We start from the raw sequence: 18,811 nt of genomic DNA on the forward strand, positions 1-18,811 counted from the left end.
TCCTGGTGCCGGTTTTGTTCAATATCTTCATTAATGATCTGGAAGATGGCATGGACTGCACTCTCAGCAAGTTTGCAGATGACACTAAACTGGGAGGAGTGGTAGATATGCTGGTAGGGATAACATACAGAGGGACCTAGACAAATTAGAGGATTGGGCCAAAAGAAACCTGATGAGGTTCAACAAGGAGAAGTGCAGAGTCCTGCATTTAGGATGGAAGAATCCCATGCACTGCTACAGACTAGGGACCGAATGGCTAGGCAGCAGTGCTGCAGAAAAGGACCTAGGGGTTACAGTGGACGAGAAGCTGGATATCAGTCAATAGTGTGCCCTTGTTGCCAAGAAGGCTAACGACATTTTGGGTTGTATAAGTAGGGGCATTGCTAGCAGATCGAGGGACTTAATCATTCCCCTCTATTCGACATTGGTGAGGCCTCATCTGGAGTAGTGTGTCCAGTTTTAGGCCCCACACTACAAGAAGGATGTGGAAAAATTGGAAAAAGTCCAGCGGAGGGCAACAAAAATGATTAGGGGCTGGAGCACATGACTTATGAGGAGAGGCTGAGGGAACTGGGATTGTTTAGTCTGCAGAAGAGAAGAATGAGGGGGGATTTGATAGCTGCTTTCAACTACCTTAAAGGGGGTTCCAAAGAGGATGGACCTAGGCTGTTCTCAGTGGTAGCAGATGACAGAACAAGGTCTCAAGTTGCAATGGGGGAGGTTTAGGTTGGATATTAGGAAAAACTTTTTCACTAGGAAGATGGTGAAGCACTGGAATGGGTTATCTAAGGAGATTCCACCACCTCCTTCCTTAGAGGTTTTTAAGGTCAGGCTTGACAAAGCCCTGGCTGGGATGATTTAGTTGGGGATTGGTCCTGCTTTGAGCAGAGGATTGGACTAAGTGACTAGATGACCTCCTGAGGTCCCTTCCAACCTTGATATTCTATGATTCTATGATACCTCACATGGCACGCTTTATATGTAATAGCACAATTATATATAGATGAGGCATACGGGGGGTACAGGGAACTCTCCCAAGGTATAGAGCAGGCCTGCACAACTCGTAAAGTGGCGAGGGCCATATTACTCCAAAGAGAACAGCTGAGGGCCAAACCCCCCCAGCTCCCCCAAAACACCCCCCTCCACAGCTCCCCCGAAACACAACACACACACCCCAGCACCGCCCACCCGCTCAGTTCATCATCCCCCATGAAATAAGGGGAGGGGAAAAGGGGGACAGTGTGAAGGGATTTTCTGGGGCTGTGAATTAAGGGGAGGGAAAAGGGGGGCAGTGTGAAGGGATTGGATGTGACTGTCCAACACACAAACACAGGGAGCCCTGCGGGGTGGGAGCAGTGTGATAGGGGCCAGGGAGGGGGAAGGTCCCTGGACCAGGGAAGGGGGCAGCAGTTGGGGCAGGACAGGTGCAAAACAAACACACACACACACACACACACACGCACACAATCTCCCCCGGGGATTTCCTGGCTGCCCACAGACAGTTAAATCCCCCCAACACTACAGAGACCACCCTGGGAGCAACCAGCGCAGTAGCCGCCCCACCCCTAACCGAAGGGTGGGGGGGGTCTTGGCCGAGTCCCCCCGCCTTCCCCGAGCTGCGGCTCGAGCCCAGGCCGGGCACTCCTCCCCTTACTCAGCACTTACCGGCTCTGCCTCCTGCCCAGCGCTTCCCGCCTCAGCAGGTCCTGGAAGTGATGCACCCGCTGTATGCCAGGCTGGGGGAGCAGGAGACGGAGACGGAAACACGTGCGCTTCTGGCCGTTAGGGCAGTTGGCATGCGACACGTGCGCGGGGCTGTGAGGTTACACACAAAACCCAACCCATCCAACCCTCCCCCTGCTCCCTGTCCCGACTACTCCGATCCCTCTTCACACCCCCATCCGACAGCCCCTCCCCGACAGCCCCCCACAAACTCCCAACCCATCCAACCCTTCCCCCACCCTGACAGCCCCTCCCAGAACTCCCAACCCATCCAACCCTGCCCTTGCTCCCTGTCCCGACTGCTCCAATCCCTATCCACACCCCCACCCCGACATTCCCCCAGAACTCCCGACCCATCCAACCCTCCTCCTGCTCCCTTACTGCCCCTCGGGACTCCCCTTATCACCACGCCGCTCCAGCTGCTGGCTCCACGTGAAGCCAACCAAACAAGCAGCCGAGCACACAACCCCTCCCCTGCAGAGTGCTGTAAGGTGACGCTGAGGCAGGGGAAGGGGGCGTACCGGGGAGGGACTCTGCCTGCTGGAGACTAATGGGAGCAGCTAAATCAGGCCCAGGTGCCCAATCAGCCACGCCACACTCTGCGTGAGGGGAAGGGAGGGGAGGGAGGAAAAATCCCAGATGGTTGCACCGGCCCTGGGCAAACCCGACAGTCCCACCCCGCCGCTTGCCTGCGGGCCGTACAGTGAGCCCACGCGGGCCCCATGTTGTGCAGGCCTGGTATAGAGTGTCACATACATCATGGTTGCAAAGCCAAGCACTCAAAAATGATAATATTCCAGAATTAATTTGGATCCCTTGTGCATATGCATTATGACACAGTCTTTAATTATATGATCACATATTACGTTTTCCCATAGGGCCCCTGCCTCATTCTGTGCATAGAATGGACAGTGTGTATTTAATGAACAATATATTTTATCATTATTGTGGCGGCTCTAGGCCTTATTTACTGCACATTATTCAAATCCTGCTCTGAAGAATTATTGATTCATGGGCTTTTCTATGGCTCTCATCAGTACAGTACGAGTGATTCACAAATAATGTATTTTCACAACAACCCTGTGAGATAAAGGGGTAGTATCCCCATTCTCACAATAGGAAACAGAGGCACAGAGATATTAAGGTAAAAAGTATCAACTAATTTTCGGTGCCAAATTTGAGATTGAAAGAACCAGAATATTTCAGAATACTGAGCATTATATAGCATGTTTCCCTCAGTTTTTAAAAAAGCAAACTGAAAAAACAAATTCCATCAATTGGCACCATACTGACATCCATCTGGGTCATCTGCAGAGTTTGAACCTTTAAATCCACTGCACCACCTGACCTAATGGAGTAAGTGACGGTAGTCGAATGTTGTCTTCTATGTGGACTAGCACTAGAGGAGGGATGAGTCACACACTTTGCCAGTGGGTTTCCCAGATATTTGCTGATAGCAGAGCACTGGTGAGACTCAGGAACTTGGGTTCCATTCCAGGCTCTGGAGGGGAGTATTCACTAGTGGACAGACTTCTGCCACTGCCCCAAAGCTAGACCCAATTCTGCCCTATCCCCTCTAATCTGCCCCTGTCCCAGTCCTGTCTCTTCCTCATCCCCAGCTCCTTGTCTCAGTCCCATTCACCTCACCTACCTAGTCCCAGTCTGATCCTAGTCCCAACTTCCCCCCCTCCCAGTTTTTCTTATCTGTCAATTCCTGCCAATGGCCTCCAGTTGCCACCACCATGGCCATATTCCCTATCACTACCAGCTCTTATGCCCAGTATCCCTCCACAGACTCCTTGTCCAATTCCAGGGTCTCCTTCCCATGCGTCTGGCTCTTTGTTCCCATCTCCCTGCCCAACAAGCAGGGGTGCTGGAACAATTTTTTATTGTGGGGGTGCTGACAGCAATTGAATCAAACTGTAAAACCTGCATATAATGGAAACCACTTCAAGCAAGGATGTATGGCAGCACCCACGCACCTCTAGTTCCAGCACCTATGCCAACAAGTCCTTTTCTCTCTGCACTCTGGCGCCTTATATCTGTCTGCCACCCAGCCCTGCTGGTTTCCAGTCTTCACCCCACCACAGGTTTCCAATATCCATCCAGTTTTCCTGGCAGAAAATGTCCTGCCTGATGTGGAACTGGGATACCACCTTGGGCAGGAAGGCTGGGTGCGGCCTGAGCTGTACCTGGTCCTTGTATTAGACTGTGTAGGTGGGGGGTTGGAGGTTAGCGCTCTTAACTCTGACACCCACCTGGCTGATTTGATGGCACCCAGAAAGACCACCTTCCATGAGAGATACAGAAGGGAACATGTAGCCAATGGCTCGAATGGGGCTCCCATTAGTCTAGCTAGGACCAGATTGAAGGTACCGGTGGGCTGGACTGTGGATATAGCTGTTCCATGCCCTTAAGGAAACGGCCCACCAGAGGGTTGGCGAACACTGAGCGCCCAACTCTCCTGGTGGAACGCTGAGATGGCTGCATGGTGTACTTTGATGGATGATCTGGCCAGGCCTTGCTGCTTCAGGTGCAGTAGATATTCCAGGATGAATGGTATAGATGCCTGAAGTCAGGGTATGTGACTGCGATCGCACCAGCACAAGAATCTTTTCCATTTGGCCAGCACCTTCCTCACCGATTCCGTGCATTGGTGCTCCACTGGGTTTAACCTTGAAGCTTCCAAGCCATGAGACGGAGGGACTTGAGGTCTGGGTGAAGCAGGCAGCCGTGGTCCTGTGTAATAAGATAGAGGAGGAGCAGCAACACAATCAGGGTGTCCACTGACAGCTCCAGAAGCGTGGAGTACCAATGTTGGCACTGCCACACAAGAGCCAGCAGAATTACCTCCGCCTTTTCTCTGTGGACCTTGAGGAGAACCTTGTAGACAAGTGGTATCGGAGGGAAGGCATATAGTAGATGGTTTCCCCCAAGGTATCATGAACGTGTCCGAGATAGAGCCCGGACTGTCCTTTTGGAAGGAGAAAAAAGCTGGACATTTCCTGTTGCTCCTGGTGGTGAATATGTCTATCCAGGGAAACCCCCACCTTTGGAAGATAGAATGTATGACATCCATCGGGATGGACCACTCGGGCCTGTGGAATGACCTGCTGAGGTGGTCCTCAAACTCGTTCTGTGTTCCCGGGAGATAGGATGCCTCCAGGTGAGTGAAGTGGACTATACAAAACTCCCAGAGGTGGAGAGCCTCCTGACAGAGAGGAGAGGAGCAGGCTCCGCCCTGCTTCTTTATGTAAAACATGGCAGTGGTGTTGTCAGTCAACACCACCATGCACTATCCTTGCAATATGGTATGGAAGGTCTGGCAGGCTCTCTCACCGCTGTGAGTTCCTTTATATTGATGTGGAACGGGATCTTGGATTTCGATCACCTGCCCTGAGTCTGTAGGTCTCCTAGTTGAGCCCCCCAACCCTTGTCCGATGCGTCCATTACTAAGGTCATGCATGGTTGAGGGGTGCTGAATGGGACTACTTCACAGACCATGCGAGGGTCCAACCACCAGCCTAGGATATCTACGACTCACAACAGAACTATTACTACTGAGTCTAAACTGTCTTGATCCGGGCGATAAGCCGCAGTGAGCCACCCCTAGAATGGTCTGAGCCTCAGCCTGGCGTGCCTGACCACATAGGTGCATGCCACCATGGTCTCAGGAGACAGGCATGCCCTCGCGGTTGTAGTGGGGTATTGTCTGAGTCTGAATGACGTTTGACATTGTTTGTAATCTTGGCACTGGCAGAATGGCTCTTGCCTGAACCAAGTCCAGCACCGCCCCAATGAATTCTATTAGTTGGGTGGGTGACAACGTCGACTTGTCCACATTGTCTCTGGAAAGTCTCTGATTAACCGGACCTGGGACTCCACCTGCTCCCTGGAGTGCCCCTGCAGAAGCCAGTCACCGAGGTAGAGATACACCTGCCTCTTGCGGAGAAAGGCCGCAACCACGGACATGCACTTGGTGAACACTTGGGAGGCTGCTGATAACCCGAATGGGAGCACTGTGAACTGATGATGTATGCGGTTGATGACAAACTTCAAGAAATGTCTGTGGGCCGGCCAAACAGATATATGAAACTAGGTGTCTCATGTCAAGGGCAGCGTATCATTCCACCGGATCCAGTGAAGGAATAATTGCGCTCGGGGAGACCATGCGGAACTTCAACTTAACTATCAACTGATTGAGTCCTCACAGATCTAAGATGGATCTGAGATCCCCCTCCCTTTGCCTTGGAGATTAGGAAATAACACGAGTAGAGTCCCTTGCCCCTTAGCTCCTGAGGAACCTCCTCCACTGCCCCTATAGCGAGGTGCAATTGCACCTTCTGGATAAGGAGTTGCTCATGAAAGGGGTCCCTGAAGACGGATGGGGAACAGGGGTGGAAAGGAGGGGAGGAGCAGAATTGAAGAGCACATCCCACCTCTACCATGCAAAGAACCCAGCAGTCTGATGTTATATGGGACCACACACGGTAGAAGTAGGATAGATGGTTCAGAAAGCGGGGGGGAACGATCCGGGATAGCGGCTGGTATGCCGTCCTCAGGCGTCCCTTCAAAATCCTTGCTTGGACCCCGACGATGGCTTGGTCGGGCCCTGCCTTTGGTCTGAGGGGGAGTTAAAAGGTCTATGTCTGTTATTCCTGCTCCATGGTGGTATGTATCCTGCCTCGGGCGGGGTTGGTATTGCCTCTGCTGTTGTTGGGGCTGAGACTTGAAGGGTTTTCTCTGGGTAGCAGGAGTGTGCATACCCAGAGATTTCATAGTTGCCCTCAAGTCCTTTAGGCTCTGGAGCCTCGAGTCTGTCTGATCCGAAAACAGACTGCAACCTTAAAGGGAAGGTCCTGCAGGGTCTGCTGAACTTCCGGTGGAAGCCCGGAAGCTTAGAGCCATGCGGCTCTTCACATGATCATCCCAAAGGAGATGGTACATGCTGCAGAGTCAGCCGAGTCCAGGGAGGCCTGAACGGATGTCCTGGCCACTGCCTTCCCCTCCTCGACCAGAGCCGATAATTCAGTGGGAAGCAATTCCTTGTATTTGGACATGGAGTCCCACGAGTTAAAATTATACTTGCTGAGGATAGCTTGTTGGTTAGCTATCCTCAGATGAAGTCCCCCTGTGGCATAAACTCTCCTGACAAAGAGGTCCACACATTTGGCCACTAGCCTTGGGAGCCAGTGCCTGCTGCCCCTGGTGCGCCTTCTCATTTACTGCTGAGACCACAAGGGAGCAAGGGTGTGAGTGGCAGAATAAGAATTCATATCCCTTGGAGGAAACAAAGTATTTTCTCTCCACACCCCCAGTGGTGGGTGGAATGGACTCTGGAGTCTGCCACAGGGTACTATAATTATTGCAAATAGTTTTAATGACCGGCAACGCCACTCTGGAAGGGCCTTCCGGTGCAAGACTCTCCACCACTGGATCCTCTGACTCGATGACTTCTTCCGCCTGTAGGCCCATGTTATGGGCAATGCAGCGGAGCAGGTCCTGGTGCGCCCTATAGTCAACCTGAAGCTGATGCTCCTTCCACTGCCTCATCAGGCGAAGATGATAAGGAAGCCAGTGGAGATACAGGATCATCGTGGCCCAGTATGTGCCCAGGTTGCTCCTGGGTAGCATTGGTGTCCAGTGGTTCGGCATGGTCAGATGTGACCTGGGCTATGGGTGGGTCTAGAGCCGGTTCCGTTGCCCCCTCTGTAGTATGAGGGGGCAAGCCGGATAGGGCCGCCTCTGTAGTACGAGGGGCAGGTCTATCCGCCAGTGACCGTGCAGAATGATGCTCCGATGTCATGGACCTAGAAACCCTGGAAGGGGTACCCTGGGCCTGATGGCAAGCCCAGGGGGTCCAGAAGGGCCATTGTGCAGCAGGTGACCACTGTGGCTGCCAGGTCAACTGTGTGTGTTTCCGGCGCTTATCCAACCTGTGCCTACTGCACCACGAGTAGCAGGAGTCAGCCTCAGAGACCGAGGATCCCGAGGGAGACGACCACGGCGGTGCCAACTATCCTTGAGCCGGCGGTCAGTGCCAAGAACAGGAATTCAGGGATCGGAGCTGCAACTATCGTGTAGAGGATCGGTGCCAGCTGTCCCGCGACTTAGACCCGTGCCAGGAGTCCGGTGCCGGAGAACTGCTCTTGTGTTCCAGTGCCGCCCCCTTGGTGCTGGAGACAGATTGTCGCACTCCCTGCGCCAGGCGATCTTGTACCGAGGCCGGTGCCAGGGAGTGTTGTGATGATGTAGGCTGGGAATGGTGCCGGTCCGGCAATGAAGAGGGCCTCATCATCACAAACTTGCCTCTAGATGGCACCCATCTGGGCAGTGCCAGAGGCTTTTCTCTAACAGCAAGTGGCTGAGGCGCAGTATTTTCTATAAGTTCCTTTGCAGCCTCCAAAGTGTCTGGGGTGGAGTGGGGTTCCAACTCCTCCACCAAACAATGCCCTGCTGGAGAGCCACTGAGTGCCAGGCTCAATGGTGCCAACTGGAGCATCAGCTTTGAAGGCACAACCCGTATACATATCTCGTAATGACCATCAGGTATAGGACATTACAAGTTTCACAAATAAACTTAACTCAACATATTTTAACACACAATAATTTTGTCTACAGCCAATTGGTTCAATTGCTTATTTTTAGGGACTGAGACCCCCTGTTTTCCCCCTGTGGTGTCTGGACCCTGACTGTCAAAGCCAGGGTCTCCTTCTCACTGCAAAACAGGCAAGTGTCAGAAGACTCCATGAACCACGTCAGCCACGCACCTGTGCTCATGGCTCCATCGAGAGCCGTAGGACTACAGTGGAGTACAGACTGGCCCTCCGCTTGGTATGGAGTACAAACGCACAGAGCTGTTCCTGGGGCATGGTTCAATGAAAGACCAGCTGGATGTCATTTCAGCTTGCTCAAGTGGTGCATCAGAGGCATTCAGCGGAGCGAAAGAGGGGCTCCTAGGGCAACACCTAATGACAAGCTCTGGAGCACCAAAAGTGAGGGATGAGCGGGGAATGCCCTATTCAAGATAAGCGAAAGAGGTAGGGGTCAAGGCTACTCTCACCTCCTGGAACATAGAGTACAGAAGGTACAGGTAACCCAATGCACTGGCCAAGTGCCACAAGGTTCACCCAGTCCCTCCAACCATAGTCCTAGTCTCCGATTCTGGTGACGCCAGCCAGAACCATCTTTCAGTGCACCAAGAGGGACTCTACTACCTGCACGCCGAAGTGTGTATTTTGTAATAGGGGGTCTGTGAGGAGATCTTCCCTGTCAGTGACCACTACAGACCTAGTCACTGAAAATAGTTTCCAGGTCCTGAGAAAAGACTAGCAACTCTGAAGTCTCAAGAGAGACCTCTCAGGGGCAAATTAAAGAGCTGGGAGTGAAACTGGAGCCCGCAGAGGAAGGCATGTGCCATAAAAGAATCTCTGAAGGGCCTGAAAGCAGAAAGTGTGGACCTGGCTGCAGCTCTAGATCATGGCCTGCCCATCCTCCCCTACAGGGAGGCTCAAGACACCCACAGATCTCCAATGATTCCCCAGACAGAACTCCAGGATCTTGCTCTGGAGTTGGCTAGAGTCCCCGGAGGCAGGCTCTCAGTGTTGAACTGGTATCAGTGCATGGACAGGACGAGCTGGTTGATAACCAGCACCCTCCAACAAAGGGAAAGGTACTGGAGTAGACCCATCCATTTCTGCAGACAGTCAGACAATTTTCCACAGTGGGAAGGGTTTAGTGGCAGAAAAGCAAACACCAAGAGAGTGGCAGAGGAAATGGAGGAAGGGCTCAATGATATTGGCATACAGTTAGTCACATAGAAGGCAGCCTGAACACACTTCTTGACTGAAGATGTCAGGGTACAGTTGAGCTTGACCAAACACTCCTCAGAAGTATACATCACCTGGAGGAATCTGAACACCAGCAGAATGTCCATGAGATACCCTGATCCCCCATGTCAAACACCCTCTTCTGACCAAAGGAGAGGCGGGCAAGTAACAGACTATCCCTACACACCACATGAAGAAGGTCCTGGACTAGATAGAGATTACTGAAGATGATCTGTCCCAGAATAGCATAGGTCTGCTTGGAGTGGGCCTTGTCCACCCATATGGACTTCAGCCATAGCGACACAGCCTTCAATGTGATCTTGCAATCTGTGCTGAGTAGCAATATCAAACGCTAAATCATCAGGTCATCAAGGTCCCCCTTCTTTGGCAGCAGGGTGAACAGGACAGGTCCAAGACAACATATCCCAGCACATGTGGCACAACTCCATCCTTAGCCTACCAATACCCAGAGATTTATTGGTGGGCATCAGACAAAGGGTTTCCAAAAACTTGGCCAGAGTGAAAGGAAGATCCAGCCAGTCCCTGTCACCTACATTGACCACAGGGATTTTACCCCACAGGACTCTGTAAGCATCAGCATCAGTCAGATGTGGGGAGAAGTAGTTAGCATGGAAAGTGCTCGACTTTTCACGCATCACTACTTGTCAACCCCTGCCATGAGATGAGATTTTTGGCACTGCTCTTCCTCTCCAGGGTATAGAAAAAATGGGACTCAGAATCCATCTCCTGAAGGAGGTGGATTCGCAACTGAACAAAAGTACCTTTGGCCCATGGTAACTTAGATCCCAGAGCCCACCCCGCTTCTCCCAAAACACTCTGTAGATGGATGGATCTCCAGGGCAAACAGCCAGGTGGTCCTCCAGCGCCAAAACCTCCCGTTCCAAATGCTCTATCACAAAATCCCTCCTCCAATTGGCTCCCTGGGTGTAGTCGTGGCAGAAGAGCCAGGCACCTACCTTCCCCCCATCCCACCACCTCTGCCCCTAGGGAAAGGTGTGCCTCTGCCCCCGCAAGACCAGCCAGAATTCCCAGAAAGATTCCATGAAAACCATGGCTTCCAGCATGCTGTTGTTGAAATGCCAGTTGACTGGTCCTGGCTGCTCAGGAGTTAAAGAGACTGTCACAACCACCAGGTGGTGGTCCAAGAAGAGGGCCTTGCTGATGCTGGAGAAGTGGGCCCACAAGATGTTAAAACAGGAGACGTAGAAGTGATCCTGCTGCAAATGGCATGATAGAGTCTCCTCCACCCAGTGAAATTGGTAGAGTTGTCTGGGTGGGTGGATCAGGAAGTAATGGTCAATGATCTTCATGAGAATATCCACAGTGGTCTGGGACTTCTATCTCCCAACATGGTTGAGCATGTTCAAGATGGAGTTAGAAGCGACAAAGTCCTGTGGCACCTTATAGACTAACAGACAGATTGGAGCATAAGCTTTCGTGGGTGAGATTCTGTCGCTTTTTACAGATCCAGACTAACACGGCTACCCCTCTGATACTTGACAGGATGGAGTTAAATTCCCCACCTAGGACTAGACACTTGCAAGGATCCAAGATGCTGAGGAAGATGGATGCCTGCAGATAAAATCACACCCGGTTCAGGCTCAGTACCAGAGTAAATGAGGTTGAGCCCCTCCCACCCAGACGCAGATATGCGGCAGGTGACCTAGCACGTCAGCAACCCCCAGCTGTCTAGGGACAACAAGGTTGTCAGGCCACCTGAAAACTCAATGAGTGGCTAAAGTACAGCCTGTCCACCATCTCCAGCCACCATCTGGCTTCAGTAGCTGGAATGGCATCAATTTCCTGAGGAATGTCATAGCATCATAGGGTACCCCCGACTCAAAGGTCTCGAGTAATTGGCACCTGCAAAGACTCAGGGTATGCCATCAAATCGCCATTTTTGTTAAAGACAGGGGCAGAAACAAACAGATCTGCATTTTAGCAAACAGCAGCATGGAAACACTTTCACCATCAGACTGCTTGACTCCAACTTCACAGCAGGAATTACCTTTACCTAGGGATAACCCTCAGGAAAATACATTTCAAAGGGTGACTGAACTAAAAAGAGCAATGGGCAAAACTCCCCAAGGTATCTCTCCCTGTCCATGTCTCTCCTTTTCACCTAGGATGACAAAATAAACAGCTGTTGGACTTTGGGAGCAGACCCTCCCCTGAGAATTTGGTCAGCAGTGTTACTGGGAAAACAGGGTAAGAGACTTCGCCTTGAACCAAGTCTAGTTTGCTAAGTTAGTACTAGGAAGTGTTATCTTTATTTCTCTTGTAGCCATTTCTGAATTTAATGCCTTATACTTGTACTAACTTAAAACCTAACTTCTTGTAGTTAAATAAACTTGTTTTAATCTTTAATTAAAAATAACCCAGTATTGTGAGTTGTCTGGGAACTTCATTTAAAAGTAGCAGACTGTTGTATATTGATTCCTTAGAGTTGCAACAGACTAAGGTTCCAGGAGAGGGTTGGACAGGGCAGAATACACATTTTGGGGGGAAATCTGTGACTGGGTTGGTGTCATCCCGCAAGTGGTAACCAAGGCTGGTGGAAGCGAGAGTGAGACTGATGTGTGGCTGGCAGGTTGCAGCTCTACAGAGACACTCAAGGTGTTACCTACAAGGTTGGGAGCTACAGCAGCAAAGAATTGTGAGGTGCCCCAGTTTGCAGAGCAAGGGTGACATAGCCCCTCATTGGTCTGGACTGCACCCTTGAGTTCCATAAAGAGGAAAGGTCAGGAATGAGATTGGGGTCCACAGTGGCCATACTGCTGAGGGCAGCACCATCAATCACAGGAATTAGAGGGACAGAATCAGGGGGCTCCTCCACAGCACCAGGCGTGGGCACCACAATGGACTCAGTGCCTGTAGCCTTGGTAATAGGAGTTATGGTTACTGGGTTAGGACCCATGAGCTCCGGCAGCACCCCCAGAGCTGGTGGAAAGGACAGAAGGGTGGAGGGGGAGCCGCAGCTGACAGCAGAGCAGCAGTAGTAGCAACCACTGCTGCAGAAGGAGCCTTCTGGGCGGACTCTTCCCTTTTATTGTGTCATGGTCCTTCTTGCTGACTGAGGGGGCTCCATAGATGGTCACAGTCTGTGTTTTCTCCAGCCTTCCTGGTGGAGATGACGACAACACTGGAAAAGGTGCTGGTTGTAGACCTGGGGGTAGATGGCGGAGAGAGCCAAAGTGGAGTGATGATAGTGGCCAGGGATTCTTTCGCAGCACCTCCCTTCCCTCCATAGACAAAGCTGCTGGAGCAGAAGCCTCACCCATGGCTGTTTCCAGGTCCGCCATCAAGTTCAGGTGAGGGGAACAGCCACCAGAGGAGGAGAGGGGAAGAGGCTAACCACTCCTCCCCACTAGCCTGCGTATGCGTAAAGAAGGCATAAATGCAAAGTTAATCAAACAAATGATAGGGAATAGAGCAAACAATATGTGGGGAAATATGATCGACTCAAGCTGCACTGAGAGTGAGGGAGCATATATAAGCAGATAAGTGCAGTGGATGGGTATGACGCTCTGTACCTCGGGGGAACACCCAGCACCCACATGTTCATCTTTATAAAATGATTGTGTGGTATCCAATGCAAGTTTGTCACGTTGGGTATCTTTGAAAAGATCATGATGCACTGAGCAAGGCTGTTACAGTGATGTTATAGTAAGGTTATAATTTCATGTATATAGTTATGAGGCAGAAAATGTATCCTCATGGTTTAAAGCACACCCATGCAAAAACTCTCCCAGAACAGAGAGGCAGTTCACACCTAGTCAGGACAAACCCAGCCCAGCCTCACAGGAACAATGGACACTGGCTTAGGCAACAACAAAATAATCTGTTAGATCCTCAAGGGCAGTTCCTTTGGGCAGTTTGGGACTGCGATGAGGTAATTCTCACCTGACTCTGAAGGGGGATGGGGGCAAAGTCAGGAGGAAAGAAAGCACATGATAAAAGGAGAAACATTTTGCCATGCTCTCTCTCTTTTGCCTACATCTAGAGACACTACCACCATCACCAAGCGATGGAAGTGCTGATCAAAGGAGAGAGCCTGACTGAAAAGTAACCAGCCAGCCTGTGGTGAGAAGAATCTAAGTTTGTAAGGACACTGAAAGTGTTAAGATCAGCTTAGAATGTGTTTTGCTTTTATTTCATTTGACCAAATCTGACTTGTTACGCTTTGACTTATAATAATTTAAAATCTATCTTTGTAGTTAATTTTATTTGTTTATTCTACCTGAAGCAGTGTGTTTGGTTTGAAGTGGGTCGGAGACTCCATTTGAGATAACAAGCCTGGTACATATCAATTTTTTTGTTAAACTGACGAACTTATATAAGCTTGCAGCGTCCAGTGGGCATTATTGGACACTGCAAGATGGAGGTTCCTAGGGTTGTGTCTGGGACCGGAGATATTGGCTAGCGTCATTCGCTTGCAAGTAGCTGGGAGCAGCTTATATGCCAGAGGCTGTGTGTGAACAGTCCAGGAGTGGGGGTTCTCACAGCAGAGCAGGGTAAGGCTGGCTCCCAGAGTCAAGGATTGAAGGGACCTAGCAGATCACTGGTCCAGACACCACCACAGGGGAAAATCACAATGGAAGGGAGAAACAAGCACAGGCATGCACAAATACACAGGACAAGTGGGCTAGGAATGGCAGTCAGCAACAAACAGTGAGAGAGGGAAGATCACAAGAGGCACCACACAAGATGGGCAGGAGCAGCGAACCACAAGGGTGTGTGGGAGGACCCATATGAGATAGACAGATGGGAGCACTGAACCACAAAGAGGCAGGGGACCCATGGAAGCAAACTACAAAGGTGGGGGGACCCACTTGAGACAGATGGGCAGGAGCAGAGAGCTGCAAAGGGGACAGATCTGCCTGAGACAGACAGGTGGGAGCAGCAAATCACAAGGTTGGGAGGGTGGACCAATGCAAAATGGGTGAGAACAGCGAAATACAAAGTGGGGGGCATGGGCTGGTGGTCAGGCAGCCCAGTGCAGGCTGAGGGAAGAAAGGGGTGGAAAGTTCACGGGGAAGCACATGTACCCACATGCATTTTGCAAGGAAACAGGAAGTTATGCTGCTATAGCCCCAGGCAGCTGGAGGCATGCAGTCAGTTAGCAGAAACAGTTGGGGAGTGGATGGGGTGGAGAGAGCGCTCCACACCACTTCCTCTCCCTCCCAGCAACAGCTAAGCAGAAGCCATGCAACAACACCATCAGTCTCCTCCTCTAGCACCAGTGGGAACAGGACAGCCCACCCACAGAGCCGTAAGAAGGTACAGAATGAGGCCAGACAGAGAGTGTAAGAAAGAAAAGGTTGGTTAAAACATCTGAATCCACCCTAAATTGAAATCTGTCCTTGTCAGTGCCTCACAGTTTCTATGTAATACTGAGAAAGTGACTTAAACCAAAAACTTTCCACAGGTGGCATCATCTGATGATTGTTTAACTTGGGACATATTGGGGCCTCATTTGCAGAAGGACTGAGCCTCATATCTACCACTTAAGTACCTGTGAGCTGTATTTTGGACACATAAAAAGCTATAAAAAAACTAAATACTATAAAAAAAAATCAAGCTCAAGGAATGTCAGCTTGCGCATCCAAAATCAGTGAACACTTTATGATCTTGGCAAAGACTCTTATCTTTAAATTAGGAAAAACACCTAGAGCTCCTTGAAATTTTTTTGTCAAAATGCTTTTCTGCCGGAAAATGTCCTTTTGTCAAAACCAAAATTTTCTTAGAGAAAAATTTCAGTTTTCCATTGAGAAAATAGAAATGATGGCTACATGGCTGGCTGCCTGCCTGAATTGCTGCTGTTAATTTCACTTTCTTCCAGTTAAACTGAAAAGATTTCCAGGAGGACTAGCTCTGGGAGAAAGAGAGAGGCAGAACACCAGGGCATTTGGCCTTGCCTCCCCACCTCCTCTTCAACTTCGGGGGAGAGAGAGGAAAAGAAACCAGGTGGTCTGCCTCTTTCCCCAGGCCTAAGGAGGAGGTGGGGAGTCAAAGTGCTGAAGTGCTCTGCCTCTTCAGCAGCCCAGTGGAAGGCTCTTGTCAATTTAACAAGTGAAAGTGGCAACAGCCTGGGGGAGAGAAGAGGCAGCCAGAAAATTCTGGTTCCACTCGCCCTAATCAAGATTTTGCTTTAAATCCCATTCCATAAAAATAGTTCACATTTTCAGCAGTATTTAAATGCATGTTTTTTAAAATGCAACATTTTTCACAGAAAGGGATTCCCTTTTTCAGCCAGCTTTAAAAATAACAGCTTACCTGACAGGGATATTGTGAAGATTAGTTTACTGTTTGTGAAAACTCAGATATTAGTAACGAATGCTTTAGGAAGAGAAGGCCATGAGGAAATTAATTTAGCGCAGTTTGAATTGGCAGACCATTAATAAAACCTGGAGCCACACACTGAATGACAGGGATAAAAAGAAATAATGAATAGCTAGTCATTCAGTGAGCACCATCCGTCTTATGAACTGAATGAGGCTGGGGTCCAGTGGAAAAGACAGTAAGCAGTCATGTTATCGAAAGCTGTATGCTCACAAGGGCACTGAATTAAAGTTGCATAGGCTACCTTAGTTCTGGCATTTACTTACTTCTGAATTCTTGACTTCCCATTTGAAAAACATTATACTTGCACCCAGGAGGAATATATAATTTCTTAGGAAATTAAGAATATCTCCTTTTAAAATTTTACTAGGAGCAACCAAACAAGTTCATTACTTCCAATGACGATATTTTGTTACCATGTGGTTACAATAACAAAACAAAATCATTATTTTCATGATCTATTAACTTCCATGTCATGATGACCCATCTGCTGCATGGATGGCTCACTCCTTTTTAGTGAAATGCATTACTCAAACACCATATCCTTAAACTTAAAAAAAAAAAAAGGCTTAACCAAGAAAGAACTTGCAAACATTCAAATGTCACCTTAGTCTACAGCTTATGAAAGGCAATTCCCCCAACTGTCCTCAAATCATACAATCCCCCAAAACCCCATCCCCACCTCCAATCTAGAAAAAGGTCACTTTTAATTTGGAAACATTTGTTTCTTGTCATTGTTTTCTTGTCTTGGGATGTATTTTGAATGCAAAAAAATACATACCGTACATGATCCATGCACTCAGGGAAATTTATGAGCAATGTGGTAGGCATTAATGCAGCTAGCCCCTCACAAATATGAAAACCAAACCATGAAGAAACGTATTTATTTCACTGCGTTAAAACTTGCACCTCCAAGTTACTGCTGACAAATGTTGTATAAAAAATTCTTACTGGCACACAACTCCTGTGAATATAAACGAGCACACAAACAAGACTTTTTTTGCCTGTTAAAAGATTTGTTGAATGATGTTCGTTTCCAAATTTCCCCCTTACTCCATTTATTAAGCAGTTCACGTAAACTAGCGGTTCCAGGCAAGTCTTTCCCCTGGGGCTCGCACTGGGGCCAGCGCAGAGGATTTGCCAAGTGCCCCGGGCCGGCAGGGGCCTGGCGAGCCAGGCGGGTCCCGCGGGGAAGGCGGCAACGCTTCGGGCGGGCAACAGGGTAGCGGCTCAGCCGGGCCACGCGCCCTGTGACCCCGGCGGGGCCCCGCCAGGCACCAGCGGGGATCCCCGCCCCGGCGCGGCCAGAGGGGCGCAACCACCCCGGCGCGGGGGCACCCACCTTGGCTTTCTGCAGGGCGCTGAGGCGCAGCTGGTGCACGAAGGGGCTCCGCGGCGGCGGCGGGGGCGGGCCGCGCTCTCTGCCACCCGCCGCGCAGCATCCCCGGCCGCGGCTGCTCAGCCTCATCGCAGGGTCGGGCGCGCACAGCGGCCGGGCTGGTCCGGGCGGGGGCGCGGGGGGCGCGGCGCGAGACGCTGCGCAGCCCGAATCCCACCGGCGGCGGCGGCGGCGACGGCAGCAGCAAGAGGATGTGCGACCAACGGCGCCGCTCGCCTGCCCCGCCCTCCCGGGGACCCGCGCATGCGCCTGCACGCCCAGGCGGCGGCCGCTGAGCTCGTCTCTGCGCGTCGGGGAGGCAGCTCGCGGCACCCGCCGGGAATCGGGAGGAGAGACGCCCCCGGCATCACCCCCGCCCCGCAACACCGGGACCCAGCCCGCATCACCCCCCCCCCCGCCGGCAACTCCCGGACCCAGCCCGCATCACCCCCCCCCCCGCCGGCAACTCCCGGACCCAGCCCCCCCGCAACTCCGACACCCAGCCCGCATCAACCCCCCCCCCCCCCCGCGCGCAACTCCGCCGCCAACACCGGGACCCAGCCCGCATCACCCCCCCCCGCCGCCGGCAACCCCCGGACCCAGCCCCCCCCCACGTCCGACACCCCGCCCGCAACACCCCCCCCCCGCGCGCAACTCCGCCGCCAACACCGGGACCCAGCCCGCATCAACCCCCCCCCCCCGCCGCCAACACCGGGACCCAGCCCGCATCACCCCCCCCCCGCCGCCGGCAACTCCCGGACCCAGCCCCCCCGCAACTCCGACACACAGCCCGCATCAAACCCCCCACCCCCCCCTGCGCAACTCCGCCGCCAACACCGGGACCCAGCCCGCATCAAACTCCCCTCACCCCGCAACTCCGACACCCAGCCCGCATCACCCCCGCCCCGCAACACCGGGACCTAGCCCGCATCACCCCCCCCACCCGCCGCCAACACCCGGACCCAGCCCCCCGCGCAACTCCGACACCCAGCCCGCATCAAACCCCCCACCCCCCCCTGCGCAACTCCGCGACCCAGCCCGCACCGGGAGCTGAGGTCCAGCTAAAAGCTGGGGCACCAGCAGGAGAGGAGGGAAGGCTGTGGCTGCCTGCTCCATGGCACCTGCCAGAGCAGCAGCTGCCCCGGCAGAAACAGCAGCAGGCACGTTTTCCCACCAATAGCGGTTACCTACAGAGCCTGCTCAGTTTGGGTGAGCGTGACCAGTACAGCCTAGATAGGAAATTCTGCCAGGGAGCTGTTTGTGCCACCACACAACAGGGCTCGGGGATTCAGCCCTGTGCCTCCCCGGAGTCCCAGCTTCAGCCCCATGGGGGGGGCCAGGGATCAGGGCTTCAGCCCTGCGCCTCCCAGCTTCAGTCCTGCAGAGGGCGCTGGTGGGGATTGGGGCTTCAGCCCCATGGGGGGTGATAAGGCTCGGGGTCTGGGTTTCAGCCGCAGGGCCTCATGGACCCCCACGGGGCAACAGACAGACAGTTGAGAACCGCTGTAGTAGATTATAC

The 18,811-nt window shown here is 52.0% G+C and overlaps 1 protein-coding gene across 1 annotated transcript in view; it reads right to left on the reverse strand.

Moving 5' to 3' along the window:
- LPCAT1 (lysophosphatidylcholine acyltransferase 1) overlaps window positions 1-17,502 on the reverse strand; it is a 166,552-nt gene extending 149,050 nt beyond the window's left edge. Inside the window, exon 1 of the mRNA XM_045002927.1 lies at window positions 17,257-17,502. Within this exon, the coding sequence (XP_044858862.1) occupies window positions 17,257-17,382 (126 nt within the window). The 5' untranslated portion in view covers window positions 17,383-17,502. The remainder of the gene's footprint in view (window positions 1-17,256) is intronic.
- Between the last annotated feature and the right edge of the window lie 1,309 nt (window positions 17,503-18,811).

Source organism: Mauremys mutica, chromosome 2 (assembly GCF_020497125.1).
Source record: "Mauremys mutica isolate MM-2020 ecotype Southern chromosome 2, ASM2049712v1, whole genome shotgun sequence".
NCBI classification, from domain to species: Eukaryota; Metazoa; Chordata; order Testudines; family Geoemydidae; genus Mauremys; species Mauremys mutica.